The 16,674-nt window shown below is 51.7% G+C and overlaps 3 protein-coding genes across 3 annotated transcripts; 1 reads left to right on the top strand and 2 right to left on the bottom strand.

Moving 5' to 3' along the window:
- The first annotated feature begins 1,138 nt into the window (after positions 1-1,138).
- JOSD1 (Josephin domain containing 1) lies at positions 1,139-11,044 on the top strand. Its single transcript, XM_049822462.1, has 4 exons — positions 1,139-2,398; positions 6,735-6,863; positions 6,974-7,168; positions 8,602-11,044. The coding sequence occupies exons 1-4, from the start codon at positions 2,214-2,216 to the stop codon at positions 8,699-8,701; spliced, it is 609 nt and encodes a 202-aa protein (XP_049678419.1). The 5' UTR covers positions 1,139-2,213; the 3' UTR covers positions 8,702-11,044.
- A 217-nt stretch (positions 11,045-11,261) lies between these two features.
- On the bottom strand, positions 11,262-13,200 carry TOMM22 (translocase of outer mitochondrial membrane 22). Its single transcript, XM_049822461.1, has 4 exons — positions 13,038-13,200; positions 12,822-12,940; positions 12,448-12,565; positions 11,262-12,024 (listed from the first exon to the last, which is right to left on the bottom strand). The coding sequence occupies exons 1-4, from the start codon at positions 13,143-13,145 to the stop codon at positions 11,950-11,952; spliced, it is 420 nt and encodes a 139-aa protein (XP_049678418.1). The 5' UTR covers positions 13,146-13,200; the 3' UTR covers positions 11,262-11,949.
- Positions 13,201-13,353: 153 nt separating this feature from the next.
- Positions 13,354-16,660, bottom strand: CBY1 (chibby family member 1, beta catenin antagonist). The gene is made up of 5 exons (XM_049822463.1): positions 16,576-16,660; positions 15,666-15,855; positions 15,121-15,226; positions 14,917-15,032; positions 13,354-13,934 (listed from the first exon to the last, which is right to left on the bottom strand). Exons 2-5 carry the CDS (start codon positions 15,741-15,743, stop codon positions 13,854-13,856), a joined length of 381 nt encoding a protein of 126 aa, XP_049678420.1. The 5' UTR covers positions 15,744-15,855; positions 16,576-16,660; the 3' UTR covers positions 13,354-13,853.
- Positions 16,661-16,674: the final 14 nt, after the last annotated feature.

Genomic DNA, 16,674 nt, shown 5'->3' with positions numbered 1-16,674 from the left:
CCCTCGCGACGTGTCCGGTGCTTTCTACCCAATAGGAGAGCTGAGCTCGTGACAAACAAACCTAAGGGCCAATCGGATAAGAAGGCTCGAGCGGCTGGGTGGGACACGGAAGGGCAGGGCCCGCCCTGATTAGGCGGGTACTCTCTCAGGCTGACCAATGAGAAAGTGGAAATTTTTCACGGACAGTCGCGTAGGCCAATGGGAACGGGAAGGCAGCGCACCGGCTCTCCCTCCGAGCCGCGGGCCCGGCCGTCCCGTCTGAGGTGACGGGCGGCACCGAGCGGCCCGGAGGCGGGTGCCCCGGCGTTGGCGGCAGCTCTCACCCCTGGCTGAGGAAGCCGCCAGCTCCCGGGGGTCGGCAAAGGGTCCCCGCCGCCCCCTCAGACCTGACAGAAAGCCCCTTACGCCGCCCCGCCGTCTCGCCGTGCGAACCCAGGGTGAGGGGCAGGCCCGCCGGCAAGAGGCCAGCGCCACGGGAAGGAGAAAATCCCGCCCGCTGAGGGGGATTTTGCGGGCTGACGGGTGACCCCGAAGCGGCGGGGAAGCCGTCGGTCCTGTTCCTCCGCCGGGTCACGCATCCGCTCCTCAACCGCCGCAAGCTCCAGCTTGGCACAAAGGGAAGTCGGGGAGGGTTGATGTTTTATTCACCAGGCGGTAAACCGCTTCACTTGTCCCGGCTTATTTACCACAGCGTGAGACTCGACGCTCTTATTAATTAAGCAGCCGAGAAAAGAAAAAAAAAAAAAGGGGGGGAAATTGAAGCTCAGGGAAATTAACTCGCTTAAGGTTATGCAGCAAATTAGCCGCAACGATCCCTGCCCGCCCTAAGCTGCACGCCGGGACATCCCCCCCCCCGCCACCCCCGGGCAGCAAACCCCAGCCGGCTGCCTGCCCGCCCCCCCCGCCGCTCTTCCCGTCTCTCGGGACGTTTGGGACACGAACCCCACCAAAAACCTGACTGCCCCTTCCGAAACCGGCACCGGTTCCGTTACAGTCGAGAGGCTTAACGGCGAGGGGAGGGGAGGGGAGGGGGGGGGGGTGGGTGGGCGGGAGCGCGCGCGTGCGGGGCGGGCCGCGGGGCACGCGCGCCGCGGGGGGGGGGGGGTGTAGTATAAGAGCGGGGGGGGGGGGGGGGGGAACGGGACCGACGCGCATGCGCGGGCGGGTTGTCGGTGTGGGGCGGCCGGGGCCGAGGAACGGGTGAGGCGGTGGCGGTGGTGGGGCCCGGTGGGTTCTTGTCGCGTTCCTCCTGGAGGAGGGGTGGGGGCGGCAGGCGGCTCGACCCGGCAGCGAGCCCTGAGGGGAGGTTGTCTGGAGGGGGAGGACGGAGGGGGACACGACGGCTGCGGCGGTGTGGGGCTGGGCCTTGGCTGTGGGAAGCGAAGGAGGGAGTGTGGGGGGGTGTTGTTGTGAGGGGGCCGGGGTGGGAAGGTGCGAGGCAGGCCTTGGGGCTGGTCTCTGCCTGCCCTCCCCTCCCCCCCCGGGCTTTGTGCTGCCCCTTTTCGGATTGCTAATGGAGACTTCCCTTTGTCGGAGCGCAGGGTGACTGGTGAGGAATTGCCTTCCCCGGAGCCTGGACCTGGGTGTTTTGGTTTGTGTTTTGTTTTTCTTTTTTTTTTTTTTGTGGCCTAGCAAGAAGCGGTTTCCTTTCCTGAGCTGTTGGCATCTTCTTGCCTGGATTCAGTCATTCCCAAAGGAATGGAGGAATGCAGCTGATAAATCCTTAACCACCCTGTGTTCCCATAGGCAGCGCCAGAAGCTGGCTTCATCTTCTCCACTTTGGCACTTTGGGGGTGGGCCCCTCTTTGTTACCTGCTCTGGGTACCTTTCTAGTGGCACTGTAGACCAAAGGAAATGGAAGAAAAGGAGCGATGTGATAAATTCCAGCTGGTACCTTGAGACTAAGGGGATTCATAGCTTTTGACGTTTGGTGTTTTGTTTTTTATTTTTTCCTGGGGAGGGAGGGAAGTATTCTATTTTATGGGGTATGGGAGGAGGGAGGAAAAATATGTTGCAGATCTCTATGTGGTTTTTAAAACCAGCCATCAGAGGCAATTACTGAATAAACTGAAGCACAAGAGGAGGGTTTGTGAGCTGGAAGCAGTGCTAGCCTACAAAAGAAAGGGGCAGTGGGCTGCTGTTGTGACTGTGGAGGAAGAAACTTCAGCCTCCGTCGTTTCTCACCACCTACTCTCCATCCACCCTGCGAGAAAATGAGTTGCGTGCCATGGAAAGGTGACAAGACCAAATCAGAATCACCAGAGCTGCCCCAGCTACCGCCACTGCATATTTACCATGAGAAGCAGCGTAGGGAGCTGTGTGCCCTCCATGCCCTCAACAATGTCTTCCAGGACAGCAACGCCTTCACTAGGGAAACCCTGCAAGAGATTTTTCAGAGGTAGGATGCTCTCTGCCCTGGCATTCACTTCCCCTTGTCCTCTGCTGCTTGGAGGAATTTTCAGATCTTATTTGGGGGGAAAAATAGAGCAAAGGAGGTGTTCAGAGTATGCCACCGCTTTGAAGTGAATGTAGTTTCTTTTTTAAATTCTTACCTTCCTTCCCGCCCCTCCATGCGGAAATTCTCTTTCTTTTTACTTGTTTCTTAAACTATGCTGGCTGCCAGTTTTGGGTCCAAGGGCTTTATTGCTGATGCTGTCATGTGGTTGAACTGCTGTCTTTCCCCCCACACACACCTTAATGCATCTTCTACCCATCTTCCATATTTTTGCCCCTGCCTCATGTAGATATGTTAATAATGGATTTGGGGATTGGCTTGGGAGAGTGAAGGCGGCAGGAATGACGAATGGGTCATCACAAAAACTTCTTGATTTAGTACTGCAACACTTCTAAAGTTTTTGGTGTTTTTGTTGGTTTTTTTTAAAATTAGGAGCTTTGCTAAATGAGTGACTCCTTATTCAAGCTGTTAAATGAAGTTCTTCAAATGTTATGGGGTTTTTTCCATGCAGAGAGACCCTGTATACTGTGAAAACCTGGGTTTAATTTCAATAGCTAGATCCCCATTTTCTGTGGCATTGCTAAATGTTTCCCAGCAATGTCAAATAATTAATAAAAGCATTTTTGAGTTTTATTGGAATAAACTTTATTTAGATTATATAATATAGATTATTAATATGGCCTGTACAATAGCTCATGTTTTGCTAAATGTTTACGTTACGCTGTTTTGGTGCTTTGTGAAAATTCTGAACGTGACCTTAAACTGTGGTGATCCTTCATTGATGAAGCAAAGTAAGCAAGTAGGAAATGGTGTCTCTGATACTCAATCTGTGGATGTGGTACTCATTGTATAAGTTATGCTTGAATACCCATTAACCAGCAGTTGACAGCACCTTGTGTTTGTGACAGGTAGGAAATCACACTTCATGACAGCATTTATGCAGGTACTGATGGACAGGGCAGTCGTGGTACCCTGTGCTGATGAGCAGGGAGCTGTGCGCCTGTTGCTGCTGTCCTGAAAATCGGCAGATTTATGGAACCGGTGCTTGACTCATCATACGCATGCCTGTTTTTGGCAAAAGAAATGTGGTGATGGTTAACAGCAAATATCAGATCGAAATGCTATTTACGATAGCATTGGAAATAAAATTCCTGTTGGTGAAGTGGAGCTGGTCCCCGGCAGGCTCAAGGCACTCTTTGTCCAGTGTAAAGACGCTATGGTTTTGTTCCAGAGCAGCAATCATCAGAATCTTAATCACAGATGGATTGCTATTGGCCTGAAGCAAACAAAGGCAGTTCATGTGGTAGAAGGAGTGTGATGATCTAATTAGTTGGCTTTCATTGGGTTTGGTGAGAGAGAGTTAGTGTGCAGCATGAAACCTCTCAAAGAGCTGGGATGTTGATCTGGTTGGACCTCTTGCCCTAGAAGGGAGAATTTGTCATTGATTGCAACCTGGCATTGTTCCCATCCTAATATTTGGATCAAGATACACCCATTGATTCAGCCCCACGGTCGTATGGAAATACATGTGGAAGTTCCTCTCAAATGGGTGAGCTGTAAGATATGTGTAAGAATTGCCACTGCCTTTGCATCTCTGCTGGGTTACTACTCGTGTCTAGCTCTTCGACTTGCCTTTAAGAAGCGTGGATTTAGTTGCCCTTTATACCCGTATGTCTTTCCTGTGTCTAGTCATATTCTGTCTGTTGATGACTCTGATAAGGACGGACGAATATTTTTAATAGGCTACAAAAATGTTGCAGAGTGTGATTTTATTTTTTTCTAAACCCAATGTTGACAAGGTAACAAAATCACAAATAAGCTTAAGCTTTTTGTGGCTTTTACCACATCCCTTGAAGAATGATTGAACTGCATCGCTTCGTTATTAGTTTCCCTTTTGCTGCATCCCATTGCATAAGGCCGTTGTAGTCTGACGATTATCATCTTAAGTGTATGCCAATACTTGGTCCAAGCTCCCCTCTGATTTTTGTAGTCCTCCCTCTCTTCTTTCCTCTAATACAAGAAACACCTTTTTGGTGTTCCTGTGGCTTTTGTTGCAGGAGGTAAGATGGCATGTTCCAAATGTTGCATGGAGGTACAAACAAAATCTCTTCGCTTCACTGGAGTCTGTGTATTGAGACCTGATTAGGAAAGATAACTGCGTACAGGAATCTTCAGCCTGTTGTGTAAAGATAACATGTCGATGAAAGTTTCTGACTTAGAAAGCTCAGAAGGATTATTACCTGGATTTCTGTCCAGCTTTGTCGGTCTTCCTCAGCTTAGTGTCTGGATTAAAAAAAAAAAAATTAACTTTGGGCAGGCAACTTAATTCCCTGTCTAATCAGACTCTTTCAGCTGATGATCGCGGACCCTGTCGAGGCATGTGTGAGTAGAGACGTTGAGGCCATTCTTGGAGAAGGTTTGCTCCCGGGTTCTTTGAGTGTGTTACCTATGCTGGTCTCTTCATCTCATTTCTGAGGCTTTGCAAGTTATGGGAAGGAACAAAGATAGATGTGTTCTTTCAGCTCTCAGATAACCCTGTCTCTGGAAGACAGTGCCACAAGAGGGTGCTTGTGCAACCCAAAGGGCTCTGTTAATTGGAAGGCTTTCCTAGCTTGCTGGCACTCATGAAAGTTAATAGGTTGAAGCAGTGATCTTGAGGAATCAGTTGTAGCCAAGTGATCTTGCTTTATGGAGATGCTGGAAGAGCTGTGACAAGCTACAGTCGTGTCTCTGTGATGAGTAAAATATAGCAGGGCTTTGGAGACTGGAAACCATGATTCTGTGAAAATGTCACTGCCTTGCTCGGGAATGCCCAGTAGTGGGTATTAATACCTTTTCCTATTACTGCGTTGTTTTGGACTCTTCTCCCTCCTGTGGTTAAGTCACTTCCCAGGCTGTTCTGCTGCAGTCTGCTCCACTGTGAGAAAACTCATAGCTGATGCAAAAAGCTACCTGTCTGTGGCCTCTCTAGCCTTGGTTGGTCTGAAACTCCCTACTTGATTCCACTGCTTGCTGCTTCTTGTCAAATGCCTTATGTTGTCGGGGGAGGAATGCAGAAGGGTGGAGGGATTTTCACTGGATGGAATACCACCTGCAGAACTTGCACTGTGCTAATGGCTAAGTGAAAAATGTGCAGGACCATCTGGAGTTTTGGGGGACGGAGTTGACATGAGGGCAAGGCAGGTGAAGTGTGGATATTTGGATGATATGAAACACCTGAACCTTGTGCCAGCAAAGACAATGAAGTCCATACCAATCAAAAGAGCAACTCGTCACAACAGAGCTGATCTCAGGCTTGACTTTCTTTGGTTTGGTGTTGCATGACCTTGCTGTTCTCTGCTCCTGGTTTCCCCCCGTGCTTGCCCTTCCAGCTGTTGAAGCCCATCTGTGACCTTCATAATAATTGACCCCCGTGTTGCTTCCCCTCCTTACAAAATTGCTTGGGAGGGAAAAACAAAACAATAAGAGTAACTGTTTGTTTGGGGGGGAGTGTGTGTGTGTGTATGTGCCATCTGTCTCCATGTTTTATGTCTTGCATCCATTATCTTCATTTGTGCAAAGGCTGTCTTACATTTTTGCATGTAATGTGGTGGACTGTGATTCTGGATTTTTAGATGCTGTAGTAATGCAAGTGATGTCTAGGCAAGCTTATGGATTAAAGCTGAAGAGATTTGTTTGCAGCAAGGTTATCTGCTTAGTCACCTACAGCAACAGATATTTTTTTAATCGTATAGCAACGGCAATGCTTTAGAAAGCTCCCAAACCCAAATATCTTCACAGCTTTATGTCTAATTTCTTTCATTTACCAGTGGGGGGGAGGGGGTAGAACAACCTTTTCTGCAGCCAACCTGCCCTGCCTCTTGTTATTTCATCCAGTCTTCAAGACTGGTGTTGACTATTGAATTCTTGAAATTGTGGTAGCCGTCATTCTAAATGGCAAACTGGCATTTACTCCAACCGCAAGTTGAGGAAAAAAAACCCCAAAACCTAAAGCATCCTTCAAAAGTACCAGTTCAAGGAGGATGGAAGAGCTTCCTGCTTTGCGGTCTCTTTCACATCAAAGCTAGGATCTTCGGAGGCTTTGTACATCAAAGTTATACTTAATGCATTGTTTAGCTCTCTCAGCCCCTTTGTTGAGCGATAAGGGGGAATGGAATGGTTTGCATTTAAACAAAACCCCTGAAAATGGGCTTCGAGTTATACAGCAAGTAGCCCCTTCCAGCTGTGGAATATAGGTTCAGCAAACACCCTCTAGAGCCGTCTCCTGTTCTGCTTGTAGGCTGTCTCCCAACACCATGGTGACACCCCACAAGAAGAGCATGCTGGGAAACGGAAACTATGATGTGAACGTGATCATGGCAGCACTTCAGACCAAAGGTTATGAGGCGGTTTGGTGGGACAAGCGCAGGTACTGAGAAGTCGTGTAATTCTGGAAATGGCTGCCATTTGTAAAAACGAGAAAGAGGTGAAGTACCAGAATATAATCTTATCGCTGCCTTGTTTTTTGCACCCTTTCAGGGATGTTAATGTCATCGCCCTGTCTAATGTGATGGGCTTCATCATGAATCTGCCCTCCAGCCTTTGCTGGGGCCCCTTGAAGCTCCCCCTCAAGCGACAGCACTGGATCTGTGTCCGGGAGGTGGGAGGCACCTACTACAACCTCGACTCCAAACTCAAGATGCCCGAGTGGATTGGAGGTGAAAGTGAGCTCAGGTAGGATTTTTTTGTATCCTTTTCTTCCTCAAATCCTTCCCTGTTGGAGGTGGGGAATCTGTCTGTCAACAGTTAGCAATTGAAATGTTTATGGTTGACCTTCAATAGCAAGGATGTAAGAATAATAAGGTTCTTACGCTTCTAGTTAGATTTATACCCTGTTTGTGCAAAGCTAGGAAAATGCTTTTGGCAGTGGTGATCGCTGCGAGTTTGGGAGAGCCTGACTTGGTCTCTTCTGTGGCTGGCTGGCACTAGTGACGAAGGCAGAGGCCAAGTCTGGTATTAGTGGGTGACATCTGCAATGAGATGTCCTGTGCCTCGCTTTCTCCTCAAACATGACCGTGTCAGCATTCCTTTCCCTCTTTAGCGGTTTGTGCATACTTTCCCAACGAAAGCCTTTCCAGACTCGAAGTGCAGCTTTATCCCTGACAGCAGTGAAAGACGCTTGTTAGGAATCACTTGTCTAAGCATATGCTGTGCTTCTGGCTTGACTCCCTTCCCCTCTTTCATCTTAACACAAGACAGTAGGTGTAATTCCTTTGATTGTAAAGTCTCACCTGCTCTTAGTTGCTATTTAGCTTCCATTCCATCCTGTTCTAAAGCCTACTAGTAGCTTTGCTGTCTTGACTAGACTTGTTTGGAGGTAGGGATTGCACATGAGCAATATTTGCAGAGCCTACCATGCCATTAATGTCTTGGTACAGCCTTTTGTGAACTTCTAGAATAATGCAATGCAGTTCTGGAACTACTGTGCAGAGCTTCTGGGGGATTTTATCCTGAGTGTGCTGTTCTTCAGCAATAAATAAGGGCCTCCCATACAGGGAATGTTGGAAATCTGGGCCAAAAAATATTGGGGAAAAAAAACATTGACTTGAATTTCATAGTCATTGGAGATAACCCAAGTTTGGTATTAGAAGAAGCTTATGGGCAGAAAGGGGCTGCAGAACCATGTCAAATAGCTGGCTGGTACGCTGCTGCTATGACCTGCAATAAGGACATCTAAATGATGGTTTTGTTTTGGGGGTTTCTTTTCCCCACAAATATTCCAGATTTGTTGGAATTATTTTAAAATGTAGTGGGATTCTTGATCCTGGGGATCTGACGAAACTGAATTTGTTTTTAATTCTATTTTTGCCACCTTGAAAAATTGGAAAGTGGCATCTGTAGAGACTTAATCTCTGCTGAGATTAAGATCATGTCTGATTCTGTGATAATCTGCTGGGTAGAGGTGTGCTGAATCTAGTGGGGCAAGTCTAACATTTGTTTGAGGTTGTTTTGGTGGGGTTTTTTTGTCAGGAAAAAAACCCTAAAGCCAATGTGTGGGGGCTTCCTCCCATTTCTTGTCATATTTGCATAGTTAGCTGCATTTTGTTCTTGTAGAAGACAAAAGTTCTACATTCGGTAGCACTTATTTCTGTTTCCCTTTATGATAGGAAATTTTTGAAACACCAGCTGAGAGGAAAGAACTGTGAACTCCTGCTGGTGGTGCCAGAGGAGGTGGAAGCACATCAGAGCTGGAGAGCTGACGTGTGACCCGGACCGACTCTGTCCTCCCACTACAGCTCTTCCCCTTTACTGAACTCCTGACGTCCTGAAACCTGGATAATGGGTGCCCTGACTCTTCTCGTCTGGAATTCCCTTTGTTAGGCTCTTCTTTTCCTTCCTTGGTGCAATAGGGCAACGGCATAGGACGTTGGGGATGGTGGGTGGGGAAGACTTGAGGGCAGAGCGAAGGAAACTGGAAGCCGATCACTTTATTTGCAAAGAGCTGCATGCCCTTCAGCTAGCAAGAAGGCATTGCACTCTTTAAAACTGGGCTTTGGGGCTAGGGTGTCTGGAGGGCTCTAGCCCCCCTTCCCCCATATGGTTCAAGGCTGCGTGTGGTGGGACACGGCTCCCCCCGGGGCTTGCTGGGGAGGAGCAGGGGCCAAGCACGCTGCCGCCTCTTCACAAGTCTCTCCCTCCAAAACAAGTCGTCGTGAAGACGTTTGCAATTCCTAAGGGTCTCTCAGGACACTCTCAAACACTAGGAATGGTACGGTGCTCAGCACGACCCTCTGCTTCCTAGGGATGGTTTGTGCCAGGAATTAGAAAACAATAATAAAAAGTGTCATCTTTGAAGGAATTCTTTGGGTAGCTAGAGGATTCTTCCCCAGTGTCTCCAGGGATTTATGCATGTGGCGAGCGGTTGTTTGGCAGCATGTGGCTGGCTAAGGCATGTGGAAACAGGGAGCACAGACTAATTGAGGAGTATTGAGTTTCTGGACTGGAGAGAGGCCATAGTCTGCTTGGGTTTCTTTGTGCTACCTTGGATTTTGGTTTGGTTTTTTTCTTTTTTGAACATCTATTTTGGTTTTCTGCATGGTCACCCAGTAGTTTAGGGTCTGCCGGGAGAGAGGAATAAAACTGAAGGGGTTTTGAGAGGAATTCATTCCCTTTCATTTTCCTCTTTCCAAAAGTCTAGCCCACAGTTGTGAATGTCATGTGAAATGTCTGAGAAAGAGGTAAAGTTACAAAGAAAAAAAAATGAGCTGAGGAGGGAAGCCTTTATAATAGTCAGGTTTTGCCCTTTTTATAGTTACTAGCTGATAATGTGGGGAGATGCAGAGGGTCCACCAGAACCTTTGGGCATTAGAGAGACCCTGGCCTGGTAGTTGAACCAACCTCTCTTTTAGTGTTGGCCAACAAACATTCCATTAATGGACAAATTGCTTTTTCCTCCCCTCCCTTCTGTGGGGAAGAGTGACTAGATGTGGAGATGCTAAGAGGAATCTCCACTGGCTGTTTCCCGGTCACCTGGGCAAGCTGCAGCTCAGTCATGCCTTCCACAGCAGGAGGGAATGCCGAATTTGGAACAGACTTTGTCATGTTTAGCTGCTGTTTGCTTCCCTCTTTTACATGTGGGATGTCTCGGTTAAACAGCAATCTCTGGGATGTGACAGAGCTTGAAGGATCCTGCTCCATCATGCAGGAAAGTCTCACTACTGGTGTTTGAGCTCGCAAAAGGAGGGGTTGTAACTACCTTTTATGTTATTTTATCTTGAGAGCTCTGCAAACGCATGAGCAGGTGCTCTGAACTGAGAGACCACCAAAATTGCACCTTCCTAACAGAGAACAGAGGCCACATGACGATGGGACGATGCTGTTCACTGACCCCGGACATCTAGCGAGCACCGTTTTGCAGTCTTTTGAGCACAGCCTCCTGCAGTCAAGGGCAAATGGCTCTTCTGTTTTAAAGACCCATCGTTTCTATAAAAAGTCTGATTTCGTAACACATTCCAATGACCGATACCAGCTGGCAGTTTTGAAACACTTTACAGGCAGGATGCGCAGCCTGCAGGCATTCTGCTCCTGACTTGAAGCCATTTCTTCAAGAGGGGAGAAAAAAATAAATCTCAACAGTGAGGTTTTCTATGCTGATTAAAGTCGCACTTTGGAAAAACCCTGTTTGCATGGAAACCGCAAGCCAACGGCGCAGTGCACAATATGCAAAGATGTTTTAAAATATTCTGGGGCTACATTCCTCTCCTTGTATGTCAGCTCCTTTCCTGTTGGGGGTGGGGGGGTAAAAAACGGTGTGATCCGGCTGCTCAGGTAAAGGGAAAGTGTATGATCACACCCCCATGGGAGGTGAGCGGGTCCAGTCCCACTGCTTGTGGGAGCAGGGAAGCCCCTTGTTTGTTTTCTTGCTTGTTTGGTTTTGTTAGAGCCTTGTCTTGGGTTTGTTTACAGAGATGTATTTTGTTTAACCAAATATTAAAAATGGGAAAGAAAAAAAAGTTTCCATATAAATGTCCTATCACTTCTGTATGTTCAACTGAATTGTTCTGTAACAAAGTATGTAAAGGAAAAATAAATTTTTTTTCTTTGGTAAAACTGTAACCTTTCTGCAAGTTAAGATAAAGTCACCTCTCCAAGAACTCCCCTAAGCCCTGCACAGTGCTCTTGGCCACCTGAAGGTGACAGAGCTGTTATCTGTCCCTTCCCCTGGTGCCAGGCCATGCAAGGAACGGAAGGGCCTCTACCCTCAAAGCCACCGACAGCTCGGAAAGGACTGAGCCTCCCTAAAGGACGCCTATTAAAATCACACTGCTCAGGTTGGATTTATTTAATATTCAATACAAAAAAAATATGCAGCCAATATCTGAAGTTCTACTTTTATGAGGCAGAGGATCAGCGTGGATGTGATCGTCTTGAACCTGGCCTGCTGCTCCCTCCGTTCTTACGCAGGTGAAGTTGCAGCGAAATTATTTTTGCAGATGCGTCTTCCCAGAGAGTGTTTTCTGGGGGGTATGGCTACCCACACCCCTCCTTCCTTTGCTTTGCCTGCCAGGAAAGTCACTCCTCCTCCTGTCACCGGTGTCCTTCAGCTCCGGGTCAGCCAGGAAAGGATTGGTTTTGTTTGACTGTTGCCTTTCGAAGCCTGACCTGTACCCCAGGGTGGGTTTTTTTTTGGGGGTGGGGGGAAGCGAGGAGGCTGGAAGAGGAACTCTCCCAGTTCAAGTCTGTAACTGGTGATGGTGTACTGATTGCATAAAAGGAAAGACTGAGGACTTGGAGGGGGGGAAAGGATGCAGAGAGGAGCTGTCGTCAGGTCCAGGGGTGGGGGGCTTCCCCCCCCTCGTTATGAACAGGTCAATGTCCCAAAGGAGAACCAAAAATAAAAACAAACAGGAGGAAAACCAAAACTAAAATGCCCTGACCCAACAAATCAACAGTTCAATCTATCATAATCTCGAGGTCTTCCCACATGATACGAATCCCAACGCAGCTTCCGTGAGTTAGATTTTTCCAGACAGCGGAGGCAGGGCCCCTGGCATTCCCCCCGAGAGCCCCGTGTTGGGTCCAAGGAGGATCTGGAAGGAAAACGGTCAGTGGAGGGGCTGCAAGGACACAGGCCAGCTGCCACAACCCCCCCGTCCCCGCAGCTGCTTGTTGCCGACAGTACCGGCGGCGTTTTGCCGTTACTGGTTCCTCCCCTGCTGGGACGGACAACCAAGTTATAACGCTAGAGCATGCCAAATGCAAACGGGGCGGGTTTTGGCCTGCAGGCAGCCCTTGCTGCGTATTTCAGCCCAGCTAAAGCCCGCTTATCGTTTACTGGAGTTCCCAGGAACTGGCAGGATCATCCCACCAGAGCATCCGGTGGGACGAAACAAGACCAGAAGCTACAACGAACGCGCGCTCTGTTCCCTAAGCTCCTTTAACCGCTGGTAACCGGGAGGAGGCGCAGGCACCCCCGGACAGCTCCAAGAGGGCCAGAACGTTTCCCGCCTCACCTGTCGCTGCTGCAGCTGCTGCTGTTGCTCCATCTGCAGTTTTTCCGTTTCAAAGACGACGGGGAGAACCAGAATCATGAAGGAGGTGGTCCCAATCCACAGAGCTGCCCTGGAAAATCTAGGAAGGAGAAAGCTCGTTAGGAGTAAGAAGCGGTTCCTCACCCGCTGCCTACGGGTGCCAGGCTTCTACCCGGGTTCCTCCCCGTGCCTCGGACAAAAACCTTCCCCCGCTTCCACCCCCGGCCCCCCCATCGCCCAGAAACAAAGACCGCAGCCCCGCCGCTCCCCGCTACCGGCGGCCAAAGCCGCAGTGGGAGCCGCCACCCCGCCGGACCCGCTCCCGGGGGGGGTTCCCGCCCCGCCGGTCCCTTCACCTGTACATCTTCTGCGCTACCGTCAGCGACAGGTCGAAGGTGGCTCCGGCTGCCGAACGGACGCTCTCGGGGAACATCTCCGTCAGCCCCCACAGCCGCTCCGCCAACGTCTCGTCCAGCTGCGGGAGGCACACACCGCATCAGGCCCGCCCCGGCCCTGCGAACCCGCCGGGGTCACCCCGCCCGTCCCCGCCTCGCCGACAACCGTTCTCCTACCTCCTCGTCGTCGTCTTCCTCCTCCAGTTCGTCCTCCAGCTCCTCGGCCTTGCCCGAGCCGCCCTTGGGCAGCAGCTCCTCCGGAGAGAGGGACGCAGCGGCCGCCATCACCACCGGCCAGGGACGGAGGGGGCGGTGAGCCAGCGGAAGCGGAACGGCGGCCGGAGCGACGCCGGAAGCGGGGCGGTCACCCCCGGACTTTGCGGGGGAGACAGCGACCCCTGGCGGACTGGAGGAGCGCCTGCGCCGGGACCGCCCCCCCCGACCCCCCTCAGCTCGCAGCGCGCCCCTCGCCATAGCAAACACCCACAGAATCTGGTTTGAAATGTAAATTTTTATGTAAAATAAGCGAAACCCTTGAGAACAATCAACTTCGGCATCCTGAAGCTTGTACAAGCCGCCGCAGGCTCCCCGAGGGGACAGATTTTTTTTGGGGGGGGGGGTCTCCCCGAGTTTTTGGGCCCACCCCACCCTGAGGCGGATCTTCTCCCCCAACTCTGGTCAGGGAAGAGGGTACCTGGGCTGGACTGTGGGGAGGAAGGGAGCCAGGTAAAAAGTGCTCTTGATTAAAAAAAAAAAAACGGGAGAGAGTTAATTAACAGCGTGACGGCGTGACAACCTGCCGTGACGCGGTACCTACAGCACCGCGCAACACCGGAGGCATCTTGTGACTCGCGGTGTCGTGGAACTAAGTACCTACAGACCGTACTCAACGGGATCGGGAGGCGCAAACCAGCCCCCGGCTGTCCGGTGCCCACGGGCAGCCGAGACCCTGAGCTGACCTCCTCGCTTCCCCCGCCATCCTCCTCTTCGTTTTCATTTCCTCCGCCGGCTGCGGTTCTTCAGTTCCTCCAGCTCCTTCTCCATGAGGTGGGACTCGGCCGTGGTCTCAGAGAGCTGCAACACACAGCGAACAACGACAAGAGCAAGGAGTTACTCCTCCAACCTTGGCCACATGCCGCGGCGCCAACGCTGGATCTGCAACCTCGCAGCCTGCCGTGTAGCTCGGACAATGCCAAAGCCCCTTGGAGGGATCCGAGATCGCTCTCCCTCTGGAGAAGCGCCTTGTGTCGGCAACAGTGCAGGCAGCGAGATGTTTGGGCCTTGGAAGGTTTTTTGATTTCATGGGACAGAGATGTCACCGAGATTTACAGCCACAGGCCAGCACCTGCGCAAGAGGGAATTTGTTCCTGGGAAGCTGAGATTTCACCTGGAAAACCTGGAGACCAGCTGGGGCTTCTGCTAAGCACTCCGGCCACAAAAGCCACTTGCCAGTTTGAAAACATGGGAAGGGCGTAAGGAAGGAAAACGATGAAGGAATAAGTATTTGTTCAGACCGACATAAAGGCTAAATAAATCACTTAACAGACCCAGAATACACATGTGTCCTATTTCACTGAAACCATCTCCAGATCTTAAGCATGAAAGCTGTGATCGCTGGGTAATGTTGAATTTTGGTTTATTTAGGGCTTGGGAATTCTTTCATCCATAGGTTTACACACAGAATAGATGTCACACCACTTGTCACAGCAGGTGGAAGCTTTCATCTTCTGTGACCAGAAAGGGTGGCTGTAACTTAAGTTTCACAGTTAGGACAGAGGCCAGAGGGGCAAGAAAAACACCGTGCCCCATGTGGAAAGGGAAAGAGGACACACGGCACCTAATCAGCCACAGCGCCCTGCTGCAGGGGGGGAACCTCCCCCTCTTCTCGCAGAGATCAGACTTTACACCCACAGTGTCACTTTGCCCGTTGTCTTGCATAGCAGGGTAAAGCAGAAAGAGCGGGGTGCAGCGAGAACGGCCTCCTTTGACGGTTCCAGCACCCTTCGCTCCGGCATTTCCGCTGCCGTGGGCAGGTGACAGTCGGGCAAAGACTCACCATGTCCAGCAGAATATCCACTTTCAGCCGAAGGAGGTTGTTTTCTTCCTCCAGCTGCTGGTTTCGTTTGCGCAAGCGCTGCATTTCCCTACGATCCCCTGTGAAGCTTCCCGATTCTGGAAGGAAAGAAAGAAAGAGGTCAAAATACGGACTGTCAGCCAACCGTGGCTACTTCAGGTCAAAACAAGCCGAGCCGCGCTCTACCTGCCACCCACTGGCCATTTTCAAACTTGAGGCTCTGGCCAGCGAGGTTCATGGTGGGGATGCCGTAGTCCAGGCCCAGCTCAATCTCACGGGTCGATCTATCCAGCTGCAGGGAGAAGATCACACTCAGCGTTTTACAGAAATCCAAAGCCACCCCCCGGCTCTCCCATTCCTTTGGGACTGGCGTTCCAATGGAAGCTGTTCGTCTGACTGACCCTGGAGCCTGAAATCCCACTTTGGTCACCTACTGCTGGGGCAGAGGACCAGCTCCTCTCGCTACCCTGCCTGCACTTTCTCCCGCCCAAATGTACGCTCGTCTCCCCGGGCTCTGAGATCACCGGTGAGAAGTCTTTGGTGAAACAGCTCTGGACTGCAGGTGGGGTGATGCCGATCCTTCCCTGAGCTATTCCATTTCTACCTTCCTGTATAGTCACCGGTGATCGGAAATGGTGCCGCAGGCAGAGAGGGTCATGGTTGGGAGCTCGTGTGAAGGGTGATGGGGCTCGCGGCAGGACCCACCCAGCCCTTGAGGTGCCAGGACTCACCGAGTGCAGGTTGGAGAGAGAGGCACATTTTCGAGGAGGGGTCTTCTTTGGGCTGAACGTCTTCCCAAAGAGAGGCATCGTGCGTGCCGCCGGCTGGGCGTACGGGGTGGGGTGAGGGGGCTGCTCCCAATGGCCTCACGCTGTTCTCTGAGCAGGAGGGACGTGGATGGTCCGAGGCCAAAAGCGATGGCTACGTGACAAGATGGCGACGTGAGGAGATGACGATGTGAGGAGATGGTGGCGGCGAGGACGGGCAGTCGGTTTTCCGGTACTTTCACTGACGTTGCCCAGTTTCCACCTAAAGCCGGGCTGACCCCGTGCCCGTTCTCCTCACGTTATGCACCCCCGCCCTTCAGAAAGGGTTAAATGGCGGTTTCGGGGGGGGGGGCTCTGCCCCTTCCCCACCCCGCCGCCCTGACAGGGCCACGCCCCTTCCCACCGGCACGCGGTTCCCCTCGCACCTCCGCCGTCACGTGACCGGAGCGGGGCGGGGGCGAACGGCGCGAGGCCGCCCCTGACGTCACACCCCCCCCACCCCAGGACCGCCGTAAGAACGAGGCGAGCCCCCCTCCCCGCCCGCCTCCCGCGCAAGCACACTCGGCAGCTATCCTCAACGCCACGCGGCTGGGCACCGGAGGGGGGGGGTGTACGGGCCGTACCACTTAACGAGAAGGCTGAGGAGAAGGGAGGGGAGAACCGGAGCGCGTTATTCCTCGCTCGGGCCGCCAGCGGGATGGCCCCTCGTTCTGTTTTCCCTTTTCGGCATCTCACCAGCGAAACCAGCGGGCTCGTCGAGGAACACCCGCCCCCCCCACACCCCAGAGTGGTAGGGTCAGCCCCGCGGTGCGGAGGCGGTTAAGGCAGACTGTTCCATCGGGGTTCGCCTTAATTACGGGGGGGGGGAGAGTACCTCTCTGGCGAGCCGTGCCTGCTGCCGGCGCTCCCCGTCCGTCAGCGCGCCGGTGGGCTCAGCCGCCGCTGCCGCCTGCCCCGGGAGCGGTTTGCGGCC

This window comes from Accipiter gentilis, chromosome 18 (genome assembly GCF_929443795.1).
Source record: "Accipiter gentilis chromosome 18, bAccGen1.1, whole genome shotgun sequence".
Classification (NCBI taxonomy): Eukaryota; Metazoa; Chordata; class Aves; order Accipitriformes; family Accipitridae; genus Astur; species Astur gentilis.
This window is presented reverse-complemented; position numbering and strand designations above follow the sequence as displayed.